Source organism: Engystomops pustulosus, chromosome 4 (genome assembly GCF_040894005.1).
Source record: "Engystomops pustulosus chromosome 4, aEngPut4.maternal, whole genome shotgun sequence".
Classification (NCBI taxonomy): Eukaryota; Metazoa; Chordata; class Amphibia; order Anura; family Leptodactylidae; genus Engystomops; species Engystomops pustulosus.
Window position 1 is genome coordinate 170,682,634 of NC_092414.1, and position 21,446 is coordinate 170,704,079.

The 21,446-nt window shown below is 41.4% G+C and overlaps 1 protein-coding gene across 1 annotated transcript in view; it reads left to right on the plus strand.

Moving 5' to 3' along the window:
* Nucleotides 1-21,446, plus strand: part of SLCO3A1 (solute carrier organic anion transporter family member 3A1) — a 235,173-nt gene that overhangs the window by 171,980 nt on the left and 41,747 nt on the right. The window contains exons 5-6 of the mRNA XM_072148553.1: nucleotides 10,576-10,740; nucleotides 12,702-12,900. Of these exons, the coding sequence (XP_072004654.1) occupies nucleotides 10,576-10,740; nucleotides 12,702-12,900 (364 nt within the window). The remainder of the gene's footprint in view (nucleotides 1-10,575; nucleotides 10,741-12,701; nucleotides 12,901-21,446) is intronic.

The window sequence follows — 21,446 nt, forward strand, 5'->3', positions numbered from 1 at the left end:
ATCATCTGCAAATTTTGTTTTATAAGGGATTTAAAACATTGAAATAAAGATTTTTTTTTTCTAGGTTAAGCTTTCCTTTCATTGGATGTGGCTGAAAACATTAAAAGAACAGTAAATGTAGAGTATATAAAAAGAGTATATAAAAAGTTAAAAGGATTTGTTGACAATTTTTTATTACGTATCTCAGACAAAAAAGGGCTCCTCCTTTTTAACATTTGACTGTACTACAGGAGCCTCCACCATCATACAGTTGCGACAAGGCAATTTAATCAGCAACTTTTTGCTCACTCCTTTGCCACAGCTTTCAATTGTATTGGCATGTTTAGGACACCAATACAGTAGAAACTAGGATAAATTTGGATAATCATTGTAACTTCCCTCAAGGGCCCCCAAGAACAGGAAGACTCATAGGACAGGAGCTCCAATAACATTCAAGCCCTGTCTACACCACCCCGACCCTTCTGAAGTCCCAGGAAGCGTTGCTTTAAATAGCACTGAATGTGGCACATCCTGGGTTACCCTGGACTGCAGGAGGAGGTCTAGAGTCACTCAACTTGTCTTTGTTGGGGGAAAAGGCCAGGGTTCCCACAGAGATAGCTCTGAGTGCCACCTATGGCACCCGTGCCATAGGTTCACCACCGTTGCTCCAGAAGACAAATAAGGCAAAGCTTGGCCTCAATTATTCATACACAAGTTCTTAATGGGGTTTCTCATAACCCATCCACTAAGATCTGCATCTATAGGGGGATATCTCAACCTGTTGTCCTGCCGCCTGCTGTTGCTATTCTAAACAATTAGTTGACCAACCTCTCATGGCTCCTTCTGTTGGCTTGAATGAGAGTATCAGGAACAGCCAATCAATTTTGCAGGGCAACCTGATACTACTTACTGTAGAGTCAAGTGGCTACTTTATGTATATCTCCACTTCATAATAAAAGTGTTCAATGTCAGTGTCCCCGAGTTGCCAGCCCCATTAAATTTTGAAGGATGTCTCGATATTCACAATGACTTTTCATATATTACACACACATTGCCTTTGTCTCCTATTTCTTAACTTGTTCACCATTACGGTGTTCCTATTATATTAAGTGCAATGACTCCATTAGGGAAATCTGTTCCATCTCGCATTTTAACATTCTGTGCAGATGCCACGGAGACCTTACCGTCACTTCACTGGGATAAGTGTTAAACAGATAGATTATCACTAGAGATGAGCGAGCACTAAAATGCTCGGGTGCTCGTTATTCGGTACGAACTTTTCCCGATGCTCGAGTGCTCGTACCGAATAACGAGCCCCATTAAAGTCAATGGGAGACCCGAGCATTTTTTCACTAACACAACACATTAAAAGAACAGTAAATAATAACACATTCCACATGTTTCCAGATGTTTTAATTGTAAGAATACATTAAAAAAACACTATTCTTCACTTTATAGGTGTTCGCGCGTGTCTCCCGCTAAGTTAGGAGATGTGCGCCGAACATCTGGATGTGAAGAATAGTGTTCTTTCAATGTGTTCTGCAATTAAATGGTCCTGTGTTCACTGTTTTCACTGTTTTAACTGTTTTTATTCTATTCTTCACTTTGCAGATGTTAGCACAAGTCTTCCGATAATGTCGGAGATGTGCGCGCACATCAACAATGTGAAGAATAGTGTTATTTGAATGTGTTCTGCACTTAAATGCTCTTGTTTTCACAGTTTGCACTATTTTTATTCTATTCTTCACTTTGCAGATGTTCGCGCATGTCTCCCGCTAAGTTTGGAGATACGCGCTAACATCAGCAATGTGAAGAATAGAATAAAAACAGTGAAAACACGAGCATTTAAGTGCACATTGCAGAACACATTCAAATAACACTATTCTTTACATTGCTGATGTTCGGCGCACATCTCCGAACTTAGCGGGAGACACGCGCGAACACCTGTAAAGTGAAGAATAGTGTTTTATTAATGTATTCTTACAATTACATCTGGAAACATGTGTTATGTGTTGAAGAACAGTGTAAACACTGTTCTTCTGTGTCTTTTATTAATTTAATGCTCGAACTCGAGCCGGCGAGATACTCGTCCGAGTAACGAGCCGGTCCGAGTATGCTAATACTCGACCGAGCAGTATACTCGGACGAGTATACTCGCTCATCTCTAATTATCACATTTAATTCTGTGCGAAATTAGTCAGTGCATATTAAGACAAAGGAGTGAGATCATACATTAAGATGACTTCCAGATCAAGCTGTGTAATCATTAAAATAATTAAGATGTTTACTGATGTAGAAAATTTGATATAGGATCCATTTGGAGAAATTTCCTGTTTAAAGTAGCCACATAACCACGTAATAATTTATGTACACAATTAGACTACACTGCTTATAAGGGTTATTATTTGCAGTATACCGTATTCATGGCCTGTTCACTAACATACAGTGGCTTTTCAACCTTTCATTTATTTCAGCATTGGTTAAAGGTAAAGTCACACATTAGTACCAACTCTACCACACCCACTCACTATGGCCACCGGGACATAGTGTAACACATTGGCCACAGTAGACGGGTTACCCTAAAGATTAATATTGACTAAAATTTTACCTTGTCTGTATAACATTCCTCCAAGAACAGAATTTTTTGCAGATCCTCCCCCTCCGTTATGTAAGTGCCAACTAATTAGGAAAACTGCTCAAAATTGAGAGAAACAGCAGAAGACATAGAAATTTGGAGACTAGTAGCCTGTTTTTCCTAGGGAATAACTTAATAACCTAAATAATTTTAGTACCCCAAATAATTTTATCTAGTGGGTTTAAGTAAAATTGAGTGCAAAGCTTCTCTGGAACACCTCTAAGAAGCCCCAAATGCAAAATATTCATAGTATCATAGTATATAAGGTCAGAAAAAGATGCAGGTCCATGAAGTCCAACCTTTAAGAATTAAACAAATGTCTTCCCCATAATTTGTGATATTTTTGCTCTCCTCATGACCCGTTCCAGTTCTACTATATCCTTTTTATACACTCTTGGCCAAAACTGTACACAATATTCCATGTGTGGTCTGACCAGGGATTTGTATCAGGGTAAAACGATGTCCTTATCATGAGAATCTATTCCTCTCTTGGTACATCTTATAATTTCATTTGCTTCCTAGAAGCTACCTGGCTCTGGTCACAAAAAAATTACCATCCACACACTTTTTGCCAGGGCTTCCAAAACACAACTACTTTTGTAAAATTGGCCAAATTTGGCTGTAAAAATTGAGAGTACTGGACTATCACCAACTATACTATGTAGTATTCATAAATTGAATGCAAGAATAAAACAACATGCAGTAAGCTCTCCTAGTGGTACTGGGAGATAACTCAAATTTTATGATTTGTCTATGCATTGTAATTGGACCTCTGATTGCTATAACAGAAAACTCCCAAGAGGCCAGGACAAATTCATAATTTGTTAAAAAAAAAAAAAAAAGAAAAAACTGACCTGGCTCTTTGTCCTCATCTATTTACGGTCCTAGTCAGGCCAGAGATGCTCAGCCTCCCATAATTGTTATGGCCAAGCACTAGGCTCAGTCACATGAGCAACCGTGTAACAGCAGGGTGAGTATTTTTTATTTTAACCCTGCCCCAGTGTTCCTCACTGTATGGGGGTAGTGTCCCTCACTTTATGGGGGTAGTGTCCATCAATGTATTGAGGTAGTGTCCCTCACTGTATGGAGGTAGTGTTCCTCACTGTATGGGTGTAGTGTTCCTCACTGTATGGTGGTAGTGTTCCTCACTGTATGGCGGTAGTGTTCCTCACTGTATGGCTGTATTCTTCAGTGTATGGAGGAAGTGTTTCTCACTGTATGGCGGAACCCTCTCCATGCACCCGCACCCGGCATGTGACGTACCTTTGCGTCACATACCGTGATTCATTATGATTCCAGTCTCCGGGTTACATACAAGATAGGTTATGTAGGTTTGTTTTTAAGTTGAATTTGTATGTAAGTTAGAACTGTATACTTTATAATTGTAGCCCCAGCCAGAATTTTTTGGGTCTCTGTCACAATTGTATTTTAAAAATGTTGAGTTGTCATAAGAACCAGGATTAACACTAAAGCTTTATTGCAGACAGAATTTATAACTGTTATAGCTGTTTATTGTAGCCTAGGACTAAAGTACAGTAAATTACCAAGATCCAGAGGTCCTATGTAACTAGGGGTCGTATGTAAGTCGGGTGTTCTTAAGTAGGGGACCGCCTGTATATATATATAGAAATGTAATAACAGCACTCCAGACGTGTGCAAAAAGATAAGTGGATTTATTCCATATTCAAAGCAACGTTTCGCCTCAAAGTGTGAGCCTCAAACTAAATACATATTCACTATATGTATTTAGCTTGAGGAAGGCTCACTCTGAGCTGAAACGTCGCTTTGAATATGGAATAAATTCACTTACCATATATACTTGAGTATAAGCCTAGTTTTTCTGCACAAAAAAATGTGCTGAAAACCCAAACTCGGCTTATACTCGAGTAAAAAAAAATATAGGTTTTACCAGGTTTATGTGGTAAAATTAGGGGCCTCGGCTTATACTTGGGTCGGCTTATACTCGAGTATATACAGTATCTTTTTGCACAATTCTAAGTCTGGAGTGCTGTTATTACCTTTCTATATACTATTTTTAGAGGACCAGAAGCCCGCAGCGTGCGTGCATTTTCTTTCTCTATTTCTGTGCTGCTTGGATTTTCTTTATATATATTTATATATCATCAACACAATGATTGTTCATACAAAAACAGCAACTCTTCTATTCAGAATGTGCCTGTTTCACCCTCCCCCATAACATTTAGTAATGTTTTTCTGTCTTTTGATCCCCTGTCATGTAACTATCTCATTGTGCATGCACTCAGACGGCCTTGACCTTGGATTTGCTTGCTGAGCTTTCTGTTTTTATAGACATTATGCTTCAGAAATATCATCTGCAAATTTTGTTTTATAAGGGATTTAAAACATTGAAATAAAGATTTTTTTTTTCTAGGTTAAGCTTTCCTTTCATTGGATGTGGCTGAAAACATTAAAAGAACAGTAAATGTAGAGTATATAAAAAGAGTATATAAAAAGTTAAAAGGATTTGTTGACAATTTTTTATTACGTATCTCAGACAAAAAAGGGCTCCTCCTTTTTAACATTTGACTGTACTACAGGAGCCTCCACCATCATACAGTTGCGACAAGGCAATTTAATCAGCAACTTTTTGCTCACTCCTTTGCCACAGCTTTCAATTGTATTGGCATGTTTAGGACACCAATACAGTAGAAACTAGGATAAATTTGGATAATCATTGTAACTTCCCTCAAGGGCCCCCAAGAACAGGAAGACTCATAGGACAGGAGCTCCAATAACATTCAAGCCCTGTCTACACCACCCCGACCCTTCTGAAGTCCCAGGAAGCGTTGCTTTAAATAGCACTGAATGTGGCACATCCTGGGTTACCCTGGACTGCAGGAGGAGGTCTAGAGTCACTCAACTTGTCTTTGTTGGGGGAAAAGGCCAGGGTTCCCACAGAGATAGCTCTGAGTGCCACCTATGGCACCCGTGCCATAGGTTCACCACCGTTGCTCCAGAAGACAAATAAGGCAAAGCTTGGCCTCAATTATTCATACACAAGTTCTTAATGGGGTTTCTCATAACCCATCCACTAAGATCTGCATCTATAGGGGGATATCTCAACCTGTTGTCCTGCCGCCTGCTGTTGCTATTCTAAACAATTAGTTGACCAACCTCTCATGGCTCCTTCTGTTGGCTTGAATGAGAGTATCAGGAACAGCCAATCAATTTTGCAGGGCAACCTGATACTACTTACTGTAGAGTCAAGTGGCTACTTTATGTATATCTCCACTTCATAATAAAAGTGTTCAATGTCAGTGTCCCCGAGTTGCCAGCCCCATTAAATTTTGAAGGATGTCTCGATATTCACAATGACTTTTCATATATTACACACACATTGCCTTTGTCTCCTATTTCTTAACTTGTTCACCATTACGGTGTTCCTATTATATTAAGTGCAATGACTCCATTAGGGAAATCTGTTCCATCTCGCATTTTAACATTCTGTGCAGATGCCACGGAGACCTTACCGTCACTTCACTGGGATAAGTGTTAAACAGATAGATTATCACTAGAGATGAGCGAGCACTAAAATGCTCGGGTGCTCGTTATTCGGTACGAACTTTTCCCGATGCTCGAGTGCTCGTACCGAATAACGAGCCCCATTAAAGTCAATGGGAGACCCGAGCATTTTTTCACTAACACAACACATTAAAAGAACAGTAAATAATAACACATTCCACATGTTTCCAGATGTTTTAATTGTAAGAATACATTAAAAAAACACTATTCTTCACTTTATAGGTGTTCGCGCGTGTCTCCCGCTAAGTTAGGAGATGTGCGCCGAACATCTGGATGTGAAGAATAGTGTTCTTTCAATGTGTTCTGCAATTAAATGGTCCTGTGTTCACTGTTTTCACTGTTTTAACTGTTTTTATTCTATTCTTCACTTTGCAGATGTTAGCACAAGTCTTCCGATAATGTCGGAGATGTGCGCGCACATCAACAATGTGAAGAATAGTGTTATTTGAATGTGTTCTGCACTTAAATGCTCTTGTTTTCACAGTTTGCACTATTTTTATTCTATTCTTCACTTTGCAGATGTTCGCGCATGTCTCCCGCTAAGTTTGGAGATACGCGCTAACATCAGCAATGTGAAGAATAGAATAAAAACAGTGAAAACACGAGCATTTAAGTGCACATTGCAGAACACATTCAAATAACACTATTCTTTACATTGCTGATGTTCGGCGCACATCTCCGAACTTAGCGGGAGACACGCGCGAACACCTGTAAAGTGAAGAATAGTGTTTTATTAATGTATTCTTACAATTACATCTGGAAACATGTGTTATGTGTTGAAGAACAGTGTAAACACTGTTCTTCTGTGTCTTTTATTAATTTAATGCTCGAACTCGAGCCGGCGAGATACTCGTCCGAGTAACGAGCCGGTCCGAGTATGCTAATACTCGACCGAGCAGTATACTCGGACGAGTATACTCGCTCATCTCTAATTATCACATTTAATTCTGTGCGAAATTAGTCAGTGCATATTAAGACAAAGGAGTGAGATCATACATTAAGATGACTTCCAGATCAAGCTGTGTAATCATTAAAATAATTAAGATGTTTACTGATGTAGAAAATTTGATATAGGATCCATTTGGAGAAATTTCCTGTTTAAAGTAGCCACATAACCACGTAATAATTTATGTACACAATTAGACTACACTGCTTATAAGGGTTATTATTTGCAGTATACCGTATTCATGGCCTGTTCACTAACATACAGTGGCTTTTCAACCTTTCATTTATTTCAGCATTGGTTAAAGGTAAAGTCACACATTAGTACCAACTCTACCACACCCACTCACTATGGCCACCGGGACATAGTGTAACACATTGGCCACAGTAGACGGGTTACCCTAAAGATTAATATTGACTAAAATTTTACCTTGTCTGTATAACATTCCTCCAAGAACAGAATTTTTTGCAGATCCTCCCCCTCCGTTATGTAAGTGCCAACTAATTAGGAAAACTGCTCAAAATTGAGAGAAACAGCAGAAGACATAGAAATTTGGAGACTAGTAGCCTGTTTTTCCTAGGGAATAACTTAATAACCTAAATAATTTTAGTACCCCAAATAATTTTATCTAGTGGGTTTAAGTAAAATTGAGTGCAAAGCTTCTCTGGAACACCTCTAAGAAGCCCCAAATGCAAAATATTCATAGTATCATAGTATATAAGGTCAGAAAAAGATGCAGGTCCATGAAGTCCAACCTTTAAGAATTAAACAAATGTCTTCCCCATAATTTGTGATATTTTTGCTCTCCTCATGACCCGTTCCAGTTCTACTATATCCTTTTTATACACTCTTGGCCAAAACTGTACACAATATTCCATGTGTGGTCTGACCAGGGATTTGTATCAGGGTAAAACGATGTCCTTATCATGAGAATCTATTCCTCTCTTGGTACATCTTATAATTTCATTTGCTTCCTAGAAGCTACCTGGCTCTGGTCACAAAAAAATTACCATCCACACACTTTTTGCCAGGGCTTCCAAAACACAACTACTTTTGTAAAATTGGCCAAATTTGGCTGTAAAAATTGAGAGTACTGGACTATCACCAACTATACTATGTAGTATTCATAAATTGAATGCAAGAATAAAACAACATGCAGTAAGCTCTCCTAGTGGTACTGGGAGATAACTCAAATTTTATGATTTGTCTATGCATTGTAATTGGACCTCTGATTGCTATAACAGAAAACTCCCAAGAGGCCAGGACAAATTCATAATTTGTTAAAAAAAAAAAAAAAGAAAAAACTGACCTGGCTCTTTGTCCTCATCTATTTACGGTCCTAGTCAGGCCAGAGATGCTCAGCCTCCCATAATTGTTATGGCCAAGCACTAGGCTCAGTCACATGAGCAACCGTGTAACAGCAGGGTGAGTATTTTTTATTTTAACCCTGCCCCCGCTTCAAGGGTTTTTTTGTGAACCTGGAAAATCCCTTTTAGAAAAAAAAATCAGCAAAGAATATTGGACATATTTAGGTTTTAAACAAAAAATGGTGTTAAAAGGTTTCGTGGTCTGAAAGAAACAGCAGCAATCATTTATCAAGCTCTATTGTGGTTTTCCTGATGCTCGACCTTGTGGGTCAGGATATAACTGTTTTCATAGAAATAAACACAATAGAGTCAGTCAGGTTAAAATAAAAGTCGGAACTTTACATAATTACACCTCATTATTGCCGTGAATAATTTAAGAAGCATTTCCTTTGGCTATAATTGCTTCTGTTACTAGGTTTTAATCTGTCCAAAGGGTATGTTCTTTTTTTCCTTTACAATTTTTGAACAGATTAATGTTGAATGTGTTGTTTTATAGGCCATTGTAATTAACCGCATGAATCTACATGTTTCCTGCTGGATGTTAAGGAGCATCTAGCATGTGGATGAGCTTCTTGATTGAGAGTCTAAAAGATCTGGTGCCCTCCCGAGCGCCTCTGTGCACAGAAAATCATTATTATAGGAGAAATTTGTTCCATGAAGGGGCTTGAGTTATTAGTATTACTCTACTACGAACCACAACTTTTCTGAAGAACTTCTTTGGAAAGATAGCATGTTGGTCCATTATGTAGTTAGTGGTAAAGGATTACTAGTGGTGGTTAGGGTCAGTTGTAACTGGCTCTACATAAAAGCTTCTTGGTTATTGCTATAGGAATAAATTTTTGAAAATAATGTATAGTTACAGCCCGAAATTGGCTTTGAGACATATTGTTTCACATATACAGTTCTGATGTTGGGAAGAATGAATATGTTTCTGATTGCTGGGGGTCAGACTTTTTAGAATCACCTTATTAAGTGTCACTAACACAGTTAGTTGCACAAAAACAAGGGCTATGTCACAGCACAGTGTGGGGCATGCACCGTTCTCACTGCGCCATGAATGTGCCAAGAGGTCCTATATCTGGTGGATTTGTGGCGTAGACAGTCATTTTCAATGGATATCAGTAGGATGAGCAGCGCTCATGCCCCAATGTCAATTGGGCTGTTGTCCACAATTGCTTGTGGCGTTGAAATTGACCATGTTCATATTTATGAAGGTGTACCAGTACATGCTCCTTTAAATGGAGTCGTGGTGTAAATGTGTGAGCATATTTCATTCAATGTGATGAGACAGCAACATCTGGTGGAAGGGAACATAGGACATTCTGGTGAACAGTTTCAAACTAAAATTGCTTAGACTAACATTTTAAATAGTAATATTCCTCATCAGTTAATAAAATTGTCTACAAAATGTGTTTCTCAAAGTTTTGGCTTACCCACACCAGCTTTTCCATTTATTCACACGACAGTGGGCCACATTTATTAAAGCGTTTGCGCCAGTTTTCTGTCTGACTTTTCACTGAAAAGAACGTGCAAACTGCTTGCACATGTATTTATAAAATGTCTGCGCCAGTTTTGTGTTGTGGCTGCACTGTGTCCGACAATACAGAAAAAATGTGCAACTAAACAGACGTGTTAGTGCTAAGTTGTAGTTTGCGCCACATTTATTTTTGATGTGCTTCCACAATTCTGTCTGACATGCGCCACATTTCTGCAGCATGAACAAAGTGCACCAAAAAAAAGGTTCATATTTCCAGAGTAGTGCAGGGGATGCCAGATTCTTGAAGAACGTGCTCCAGTTTTGATGAATCTGGTGCCCTCTGCACACTCCAAAAGCAACTGCACATAGTAGTGCACTCATTTTGATAAATGTTGTCCATTATGTAATACTTTATTACTCCTGTGGAGGTGCCGCAGATGATGCTGGATCTCTTCCTTGACATTAGCAGTGGGACATCCTCTGGTCAACGTGTCTTTCATAGATCCTCCTAACAAAACTGTCTAAATCCGACAATATTTTTAACTCTGTATAGAAATGTATGTTGGCTATATGGAAACCTGAAGAATAAGCAGATTTTTTAACATACTGTACCTGTCTTATTCTATTTCAGTCATTCCAAAAGTCACAAAGCACTTGTTATCCAATCCTGTGTTCACCTGCATCGTTCTCGCGGCTTGCATGGAGATTGCAGTGGTAGCTGGCTTTGCGGCATTCTTGGGAAAATATCTTGAACAACAATTCAATTTGACAACTTCATCAGCCAATCAGCTCCTAGGTAAGAAAATGAAAAATTAAAGATGGCTGCCAACCACTGGATGCTCTAATGTAAATGACCTCCAACAAAGCTCATGAATTTACAATATAGAAGAAATCAGTCATAACAATCCTGTAGGGCACTTCGTCATTGATCCATAACTGTGAAATATCATATTTAATGACTTGGTGACACAATGTGATGGTGCTAAAGCATCTATAGTGCCAGAATAAATGCATAATAGTGGAGCCATGTCTTAATTTAGGTGACTGACCCTAATGCATTGAATATTTCAAGACAGCGAGATTAAGGGATCTTTCTTTGCCTTTCTCGTCTCCGTATTGCTAAATCTAGCAAAAAAAAACACTTGTCTAGGTGTCAATTGGATATATTCCAGTGACATTTTGTCATTTGGCTGCTTAGATATTTCATTTCAACGTTCATCCATTGTGTAAGTTCTATATTAAAATATAAAGTAGACAAGCCATCAGTCACAGGGCAAGAAAAATGAAGCGACAAGTTACAGATGGAAGATGCAGCCAGCAGTTAATGAAGTGCAAGTCTGGGATAAGCTGAGATAACTACATCTATTCTGCAAGTCTGTAAATCTTATAGAAGGAATGACACAGGGGAAGGTAAATACATATGTTTCTTTACAGTATTACTGCATTACATTTTGATGCAGAAATGGTGTTGGCAAAACAATGTATTTTGGTGGCCACACAGTGAGGTTTCAGTATTTCTAAAAATGTTACATATTGAAGAAAATTACCTTAAGCATGTCTATTTCAAAAAACTTAGTGTAAATACCTGAAAAATAACATGTTGATTCTGACCATCATGTTAGTTGTAATCTTCAAACAGTTCTTCTCTTTGTGGTCTCTTTCTGTAAATTTGCTGTTGTCTAAAAGCTTCGAGGAGGGGATCTATCTGCTTTGACTCACTGTTTCCCCAACAGTTAGGATATGTTCTTCTCACTAGCAATGTGTTAAGGATGTGTCATACAGTCTGTGTTGAAATTACCATTGATAGTAGGGGGCTTAGAGTTAAAGGACCACAATGCTGTACCCATCCCCCCCGGTAAGTGGCGGATCTTCACAAGGCTCTGGTCTCCTGATAAATCTGGATGGCACTGTTTGGGCGATGAGCTGCTAGGGCACTTCTACACCAGGATTAATCTGGTGTAGAATAGCGCCATAGCCTGAACATAGTCTTAACTCATGCTATAAGTAGTAGGCAGGCACTGGTCAGCAACACCCAGCGCCGGCTCCCTGCACTGCCTGGCACCGCCGCCTCAAGTGGCAAAAAGGGGCATTATTTGCAATTCCAGGCAATTCTGCATGTATGCCTGTTTCCAGGTGTAAAAGATTTAATAAATGTTGTCCAAAATGCATATGCAGTCCCTTTCTACAGACATTCGGGCCATTGCCCCGAAAACAGTTCACCAAATACTTGAATCTTCCTGCAGTCCCAGGCAATTTAAGAGATGCTGCTCTCGGTGCTATTCGACATTTCATTGACTCATTTGCATGTTTTGTAAGACCTTTTTTTTGTAAAGAAAATAAGTGAAAAGAGAAGTGGATCCTGCCAAAGTGAGCACACACCAGAATGTAATTGTGCTTGGTTTACAATGTTTGATCCTGGTGGTAGATTTACTTGATTGTCTCTTGTAGAGTAGGTGCCCACTTACCGTTGTGTAAAGGGGGCTACAGCAGTCCCTTTCCACCAAAAATATCATCAATGAAGACGCCACCAGAGTACAATGAACCTTTTTCTACTTGTAGGTGTAATAAGCCATTTATGAGATTTCAGGAAGATATTTCGAAATCCAAAAGACCACTTTTGGTGTCCATAATGAGACGTTCTATAACCACCTTCATTTTTGATGTTTTGTTTCAGTGACAAAGTAGAATGACAGTAATAATTAACAAATTTTAACAGACCCTATAAAGTTATAGTTACAATGTGTTGACTTTTTCTAGGAATGACCGCAATACCATGTGCATGCTTGGGCATTTTTCTTGGTGGACTTCTTGTGAAGAAATTAAGTCTTTCTGCCCTTGGAGCGATTCGGATGGCGATGCTTGTTAACCTGATCTCCACCGCATGCTATGTGTCCTTTCTCTTCCTGGGCTGTGACACTGGTCCAGTAGCCGGAGTGACTGTTCCCTATGGAAACCTGTGAGTACTCCCCCTATTACGGCTCAGCATGTTTATTATCTATCTTTTATATTGGTGACTCGGTGATGCATTTTTATGGTTTTATTAAGGTCAAGTTTATCTAATTCATTGGATGAAACAGCTGTCACTAAAGCATTTTATGGCCACACTGCTATAGAACACAGGCCCTGTATAACACGCTGTTAAATGCAGACAGCCAATGTTTTAGGACCTTCTTTGTAAAATAGCAGAGGTAAAACTGACACAATTACTCTACTTATTGCTAGGTGCACATAAATCTCCTCCATGCTGCAGTCTGGACACGCCACCTTCATTCATCTCAAGTTATGTAGATTTTATTTTTCTGCAGACGTCTGGAATAAACAAACTGTGAGACAGAGAACACAGCATTTATCCTCTTTATTCTCAGTTTTATTAGATGCCAAAAATGATGTTTATGATGTATATAAAGGTTCCTGTAATGTCCTGCTCCAGGTTCCATCATAGAAACCTGAATGCTGGAAGCACCGCATGACTTACTAACCCGTATTGCCTGCACGTGTATATTCTTACTTTTTCATCCTGTACATAACAATATTAATGTATCCTAATTTTTTGATATTTAAATTAATTTAATATTTTATTGTGTTTACTGTTTTTATTTGCGAAGTGCACTGCCTTTCATGACATACAGGTGTAACATTACAACTGTACTTTAGAAATCTGCAAAGTCTGTAAAATTGCCCAAAGAATTGTTGAAAAGACTGTAGTCAAACCTCGGCTCTGGAATAGGCAACAATCCAGCCACCAGATTGAGTTGTCAGGGCAGGGGTGGAGAGCCAAAGGGTGAAGTAACGTATCTCAACCAGGCCACAGCCCCAAGGGTCATAGGGGTAAACAGTAGTATAGGGAGTTGTCTGCAGTAGAGATGCTATTTTTTTCCCTGGGGCGTCCTCCATTAGTGGTCCCCGGCTGATGTTAGGGGAGGCAGCCTGTAATGTTATGGTGCGGGTCAAGCACAGGGAAACAAGGGTAAACTTCTACAACTATAAACTCACATTTATTGAAGCTTAATGGTTGATCTTCCATGCAGTGGAGGAACATCTTAGTAGAAGAAAGTCTTGAAAAAACTTGATAAGAAGTGATCTCCCCTCATGTTGTAGTAGGCACGTCTCAGTAGCTTCTTTCCTTCTTTGTGCAGATGAGATTTGTGGTTGCAGATTGAATTAGTTGATTTGATTATTGTGCAGCAACTTTGTCTTGGAAATATCTCCGAACACCTCTGAGTGTGGTACATTCAGTATTCAATACTAAATTTAGGGTGAAAACTAAATTGGGTGAAATCCGGAATGTTCCATAATTTAATGAAGAGGGTCTCAAAACTCCAGTTCTTTCAAGCAACATTATAGTTAGAAATCATTAAACATGAACAATTAGATGGCGATAGTATACAGACCCTTATCCTTACTAGTAAGCCACCTCGGCTTATACACGAGTCTATAAAAAAATTAACTTACATACTCACCTTCCGACGCTCCCGATGCATTGTGTGGTTCCACGATGCTCCCATCCCTGTGGCTCCTCTTCTTTCTTCTCTCTGCTATGACAGTGGGAAGAGGTGCCTCTGTGCGCTCTGCCGGCTGGCTCACATTATGATGTGGCTGCTGGTGACTTCATAATGTGCGCCGGAGGGCAGAGCGCATGGTGGTGCAAAGAGAGGAAAGAAGAGCCGCAGAGACAGGAGAATCGGGGACCGCAGGAAGGTGAGTATGCAAGTTAACTGGAACCTGACTGCATGGGGCATTTTGTCATCAGTGGGGGTGGAGGGCTTGCTGCATGGGGCATTTTATCAGTAGGGGTTGCTGGCTGCATGGGGCATTTTTTTATAACTGGGGGAGGGGCTGGGTTCATAAGGAATTTCATGGGGCTGGCTACATGGGGCATTTTATCATCATGAGTGGGGGGGAGCTGGCTGCATGGGGCATTTCATTACTATGGCACTTGGTAAATTGCCACTTTTATGTTCATTCATTGATTGGTTGAAAAAACAAATGTGTTTGTTTCTGTTGGTTTATAAAATGACAATGGAATACAGAAACTGGTAATTAAAATAATTCACTGTCTACATAAAAATCTAATTGTGCTGCAATTAGATGTTTATGTAGACAATGAATAATTTTAATTCACATGTGGCAGATTTGTTGATTAATATCATTTATATGAAGAGGATTTTTTAGAAATGCATATACTTGTTGCACATGATTTAAAGGCGAGCGATAGTGGGCAGTTTCCTGTATTACCTTTTAAAAAAAAAAATTCGGACTACCCCTTAAGAAAATTAACGTTTCCTCTCACTAACAATCCAAAATTAGGTGTGGATTCACAGGGGAAAGTGTTCCAGAATTTTGGCACAGAGTTGGAGTAAAGTTAGACTAGACAGTCTTAGAGCTCATCCACATGGACATGTTTGCAGGTTGTGTGCTAGCAGTTTTTTCAGCAGCTACCATACGGCCCCAAAACCTTCTAGGAGGCGACTGCCTGGGCCACATAAAATGGAGCTGGTCCAGTGCGTCTTTGCGGTCAGGTATATGAGTTGTGCTTGTGTAATGATCTGCAAGTGGGCCTTTACTAATTTCTCTAGCGTCCCTTTAAGAGCCATCATCTCTATGCGCTCAGCTATCCTGTGGTAATCCAGGCTGCAATTTACTGTCCAGAGAGGGTGTTTATAGAAGGATTTGTATCATAAATATATCTGCTGGGGCCACCTGGAGAGCTGCAGGATGTCCTATTGGTTGGTTCCCCAGAATAATCCAGAGGCTCAACTTTGGATTCTGTGTCTTTTGCTGGCAGACCACTAATCCAGGGCTGAGGTACTCATACAGAATTTTGTACTCTCTGCAAAAGAAACATATAACTATTACACTTCAGCTTGCTAACTAGACAACCTCGCATTCTATCACAGTTAAACATTGCAAGTGCGAGTCCCTGGATAAGATGCAACCATTATGCACCTTCCCCTTACCAGCTGCCCCCATAAACTGTCAACCCTGGTGGTTATGTTGCAATCAGGGGCAGGCTGGGAATTTAAAGTGGCCCTGGAAAAAAACTTCCATTCTGTGGGTGGGTCAAAACAAGTAGGCGTGACCATGTGATGTAGGTGGAGTTACTAAACTCCACACAAACTGTTGATAGATGGTCTAAATCAACATGTACAATGCAGAGAAAGACTCATACTGATTCCCTTATACAAGAATAAAACTACTATAATACTGCCCCCTATGTACAAAACTATAACTACTATAATACTGCCCCCTATGTGCAAGAATATAACTACTATAATACTGCTCCCTATGTACAAGAATCTAACTACTGTAATACTGCCCCTATGTACAAGAATATAACTACTATAATACTGCTCCCTATGTACAGGAATATAACTACTATAATACTGCCCCCTATGTACAGGAATATAACTACTATAATACTATCCCCTATGTACAAGAATATAACTACTATAATACTCCACCTATGTACAAGAATATAACTACTATAATGCTACCCCCTATGTACAAGAATATAACTACTATATTACTGCCCACTATGTACAAGAATAAAACTACTATAATACTGCCCCCTATGTACAGGAATATAACTACTATAATACTGCCCCCTATGTACAAGAATATAACTACTATAATACTATCCCCTATGTACAAGAATATAACTACTATAATACTCCACCTATGTACAAGAATATAACTACTATAATGCTACCCCCTATGTACAAGAATATAACTACTATATTACTGCCCACTATGTACAAGAATAAAACTACTATAATACTGCCCCCTATGTACAGGAATATAACTACTATAATACTGCCCCCTATGTACAAGAATATAACTACTATAATACTGCCCCCTATGTACAAGAATCTAACTACTGTAATACTGCCCCTATGTACAAGAATCTAACTACTATAATACTGCCCCCTATGTACAAGAATATAACTACAGGTAGTCACCGGGTTACATACACGATAGGGTCTGTAGGTTTGTTCTTAAGTTGAATTTGTATGTAAGTCATTATTTATCATTATTTATCAGTATATTTTATGTATAATCAACATTTATTGGAAAAAGGTTACAAAAATCAGTACAAACAGGAGATGGCATAATAAACCCGACCACGCAGGGTCAGACGCAACAATGATTTGCTCATATGGGGAGGAGAGTTAAAGGGTAAATCAGCAAGGAGTAAAGCTCCCCGTTGCCATCTCGGGCAAAGTAACTACTATAACATAAACAAGTTAATAAAAGATAAATATAAAAACACTCACATGAATATAAAGAAAAGGGAAATTGGGGGGGGGGGTAAGAAAGGGGAGGAAAGAGGGGGGACACACACATAAGGGGTAGGTTTTTGAACGTTGTGGGAGCTACTATACGTTTTGTTTATGACAGGAGGAGATCATGAAATCCCTGAGAGTCCAGAAAAACATCCCATGAGGCCCAAGTTGTGTTCGTCTTATTAGGGTCTACTGAATCGTTGGCCACCAACTCCTCCATCCTCCGGATAAAACCGAGCTCCTGAACCCACTCCACTATCGTAGGAGGTTGTGGGCTTTTCCAATGCCTGGGAATTACTGAACGGGCTGCAGTCAAAAAGTGACGAAGGAGACCCTTCTTGATGGAGGAGATAGTACCAGGAATAATCGAGAGTAAAGCTATCTGAGGAGAAGGGGTGGCCGTCTTGCCAGTGACCTGATGATAAGTGTCAAAGATTTTGTTCCAGAATGGTTGAAGGGCTGTACAGCTCCACCAGATATGGAGTAAGGTACCCACCTCCGCACCGCAGCGCCAGCACACATCAGAGACTTCGGGGAAAATTCTGTGGAGCCGAGAGGGGCATCTATACCATCTGGACAATATTTTATAGTTCTTCTCTTGAGCGCTGCAGGGCAGCGGCATCTTGTGCGAGAATAGGAAGGCCTTGTCTAACTCAGCGTCTGTAATTTCGACAGAGAGGGCTTCCTCCCATGCACCAATGTAGTTTGGCCTATCAGAAGTGGCATTTTCCAACAATAAGCTGTATATGGTGGAAAGTACATGTGATGGTGGAGAGGACAATCTAAATAATGCTTCCAGGGCCGTGGGGGACGATCCAAATGAGGTGTGTTCTGGGTCAGCCATTACGTAAGATGTCAGTTGCCTGTGCTCTAGCCAGGACAGTGAGGAGTCAGGATGGGAGGCCTGCAAGGACCCCAGGGTGGGGACGGCATTGCCCTCGACAATCTGACCCAGGCGAACGTCGGAAGAAGCCTCCCAACAGAGAAACCTCTGCCTGCCCATGCCAGGTGGGAAGGCAGGATTGTGAAATAGTGGGGTTAGCGGGCCTCTCATCCTAAGCAGGGTGTTCATGTTCATCAGCCTGTCCCATGCAAAGAAGAAGTATGGGGAAAACAGAGAATGATTAAGGTCCGAGGGTCTAGAATCCGCTGGGATCCAGGGAAGATAACGTAACGTGGGGGAGGTTAAATCAAGTTCTAATTTAACCCACTGTTTAGAGTCAGCGTTATACGTCCAGTCAACCAGTCTTTGAATAATAGCCGCCGTATGATATAACCTTGGATCGGGAAGTCCCACCCCCCCCCTGGCTTTTGTACGTGTCAATACAGAGAAACTTATGCGGCTAGATCCGCCACCCCAGATAAACCTCCGAAAGGCCGTACGTAAAGTCGTAAAAAAGGAGCTCGGGGGTCGGAACGGTAGCATCTGATATAGATACAGGAATGGGGGCATAGTGTCCATTTTAAGAACGTTTATGCGGCCGAACCAGGAGAGGTGGCGGCTTTGGTGTTGGCCGAGGTCTCTAACCGTTCGGTCTAGGAGTGGTTTGTAATTTAGGGCATACAGTGATGATAGGTCCGCCGAGATATTAATTCCCAAATAGCAAATATGAGAGTTTTTCCATTTAAAGGGAAATTGAGAGGCCAGGTGGAGCCCCTCAGTCCCTGGGAGGGAGACATTCAAGATTTCTGATTTGGAGAGGTTGACCTTAAAATTGCTAAGGGAACCAAATTTCCTAAATTCTTCCAGGACATTAGGGAGAGTGATTCTGGGCTGGGAAACATAGAGGAGAAGGTCATCAGCGTATAGTGCCATACTGTCGAGATCCCACCTGGAGACCGTGTACACTGGGGTTTCGACGAAGGGCAACAGCCAGATGTTCCATGACTATAACATATAAGAGAGGAGATAACGGACAGCCCTGCCTGGTGCCGTTTTTAATGTAGAAGGAGTCCGACATAATGCCGTTGGTTCGAACCTGGGCCGTGGGGGCAGAGTAAAGTGCCTGCACCAAGCCCAGGAAACGGGGACCTATGCCCAACTGTCTCAACGAAGCCCAGAGGAAACCCCAGTGCACACGGTCAAACGCCTTCTCTGCGTCCACCGAGAACAAACACATCTGCTGCCTGGTTGACTTGGCCTTAGAAATGAGGAGCAGAGTTTTGTTAGTGTTATCGCGGGCTTCCCTCCCCTGGATGAAACCGACCTGGTCATTGTGTACGATAGCTGGAAGCAAGGGTCCCAGTCGATTGGCCATAAGTTTGGAAAGTATCTTTATGTCCATATTAATGATGGATATTGGCCGGTAGTTGGAGCAAATGGTATGGTCTTTGCCAGGCTTGGGGATTACGGATATGGAGGCCTGTAGTGACTGGGGCGGGAGAGGGACCTGAGAGGAGATACAGTTAAACGTACGTGTCAGGAATGGGACTATCTCAGTCTTCAGGGTCTTATAAAAGCGGGGGGTGAAACCGTCAGGGCCAGGGGATTTACCTGCTGGGGTAGCTTTAATGGCCTCCATTACCTCTTGTTCAGAGAAGTCCGCTTCTAGGCCTTCGCGGCCTTCACTAGTCAATCTGGGAAGGGCCGTATCTTTAACGTACGCCCGAATTCTCTCCATTTCCCTGGCCCCAGCCGGTTCGGATAACTGGTCCTGAAGGTTATATAGCTCCTTATAGTACTTCTGGAAAACAGAGTTAATGCTGTTGGGGTCATGAGTCAACCTGTCCGCATGGTCTTTAACGTGTGGAATGTAAGTGCCAGTCATGCGGGGGTGGAGGTATCTGGCGAGGGGTTTCCCGCATTTATTGGAGTATTCATAGAAGAAGCGTTTATTCCTATCTCGGGAGCTTAAGTATTTCTGATTCAGTAACTCCCTCAGCTCCTCTCGAGTATTTAATAGTTCATTCAGAACCTCCTGGGACCCTCCGTTTTTGTGATCCAATTCTAGGGCACTTATTTTGGACAGAAGTAGCAGTGTTTTGGCCGATCTCTCTCGCTTCAGACGGGCCCCATGCTTAAGAAATACTAATTGGAGCATACCCTTAAGGGTCTCCCACTGTACCGGGAGAGACGGCTGCTGTCCCGAATGGGTAGTGAAGAACTCAGCAATCTGCTTGCGAACGTCAGCAAGACCGACAGAGTCTTTTAGCAAATTGTCGTTAAGGCGCCACCGCCAAGGTGAGGCACGAGGGCCCGGAATATCCAAAGCGAGAGAGATCGGCGCGTGGTCAGACCACAAGGAGGGGGCAATGGAGGCCTCCGGCTTCCAGGTAAGGGCATGGTGGCTTAGGAAAAACATATCTAATCGGCTGTAGGATCGGTGCGCTGGGGAGTAATAGGTATAGTCACGGGATTGTGGGTGGAGGATTCTCCAGACGTCCACCAGTTGTGATTCCCCAAGGGATTTCCGTAATTTCCGCATTTGGGCTGGGGCCAGGGAAGGCCGCACTACTGAACAGTCGACCGAGGGGTCGAGCGGGAAATTGAAGTCCCCCCCCAGAACAACTATGCCCTCTGAAAAATCCCGTAATCGGGACAGAATTTTGCGGCATGCTCTAATCTGGTCTTTATTGGGAAGGTACACCGAGGCCAGTGTGAGCAGTTGGCCCCATATTCTTATTTTTACAAAAATGAATCTGCCCTCTGGGTCGGTTTGGGAGTCTATAACTTCATGAAGTAATCGTTTATGGATAGCAATAGATACCACCCTCGATTTGGCCCCCGCATGAGTGCTATGGAACAAGGATGAGTAATATCTGTCCCTAAGCACTGGAACGCTATCGGTGCGGAAGTGGGTCTCCTGTAAGAAGAGAAGGTCAGCCCGAAGCTTGTGCATGCGGAACAAGACCTGGCTACGCTTCTGGGGAATATTCAGGCCCCTGGCATTTAGGGAGTAGCAGGTGATAGGCGCCATGTTGGGAACAACCACAGGAAGATGAGCTTTAGGTCCGAATTGGGCAGGCAATCACTGGGGGAAACACCGACTGGGAGACAATAGGATAAGGAGGTGACGGGGAGGACTCAAGGAAGGAAGGGGGAGGAAGAGAAGGTAACAATTAAACAAATAGAAAAAAGCAAAGAAAACAAATAAAGCAGCCTAAAGGGCCGCTAAGGACAAGGGTCTGTCTCTGCCGCGAGCGACAGGGACGAGCCTAATGGGTTCGAATTATACCACGAGCAGTCCAGCTGGTCGTGGGGCCCAATGAGAGACGCGCT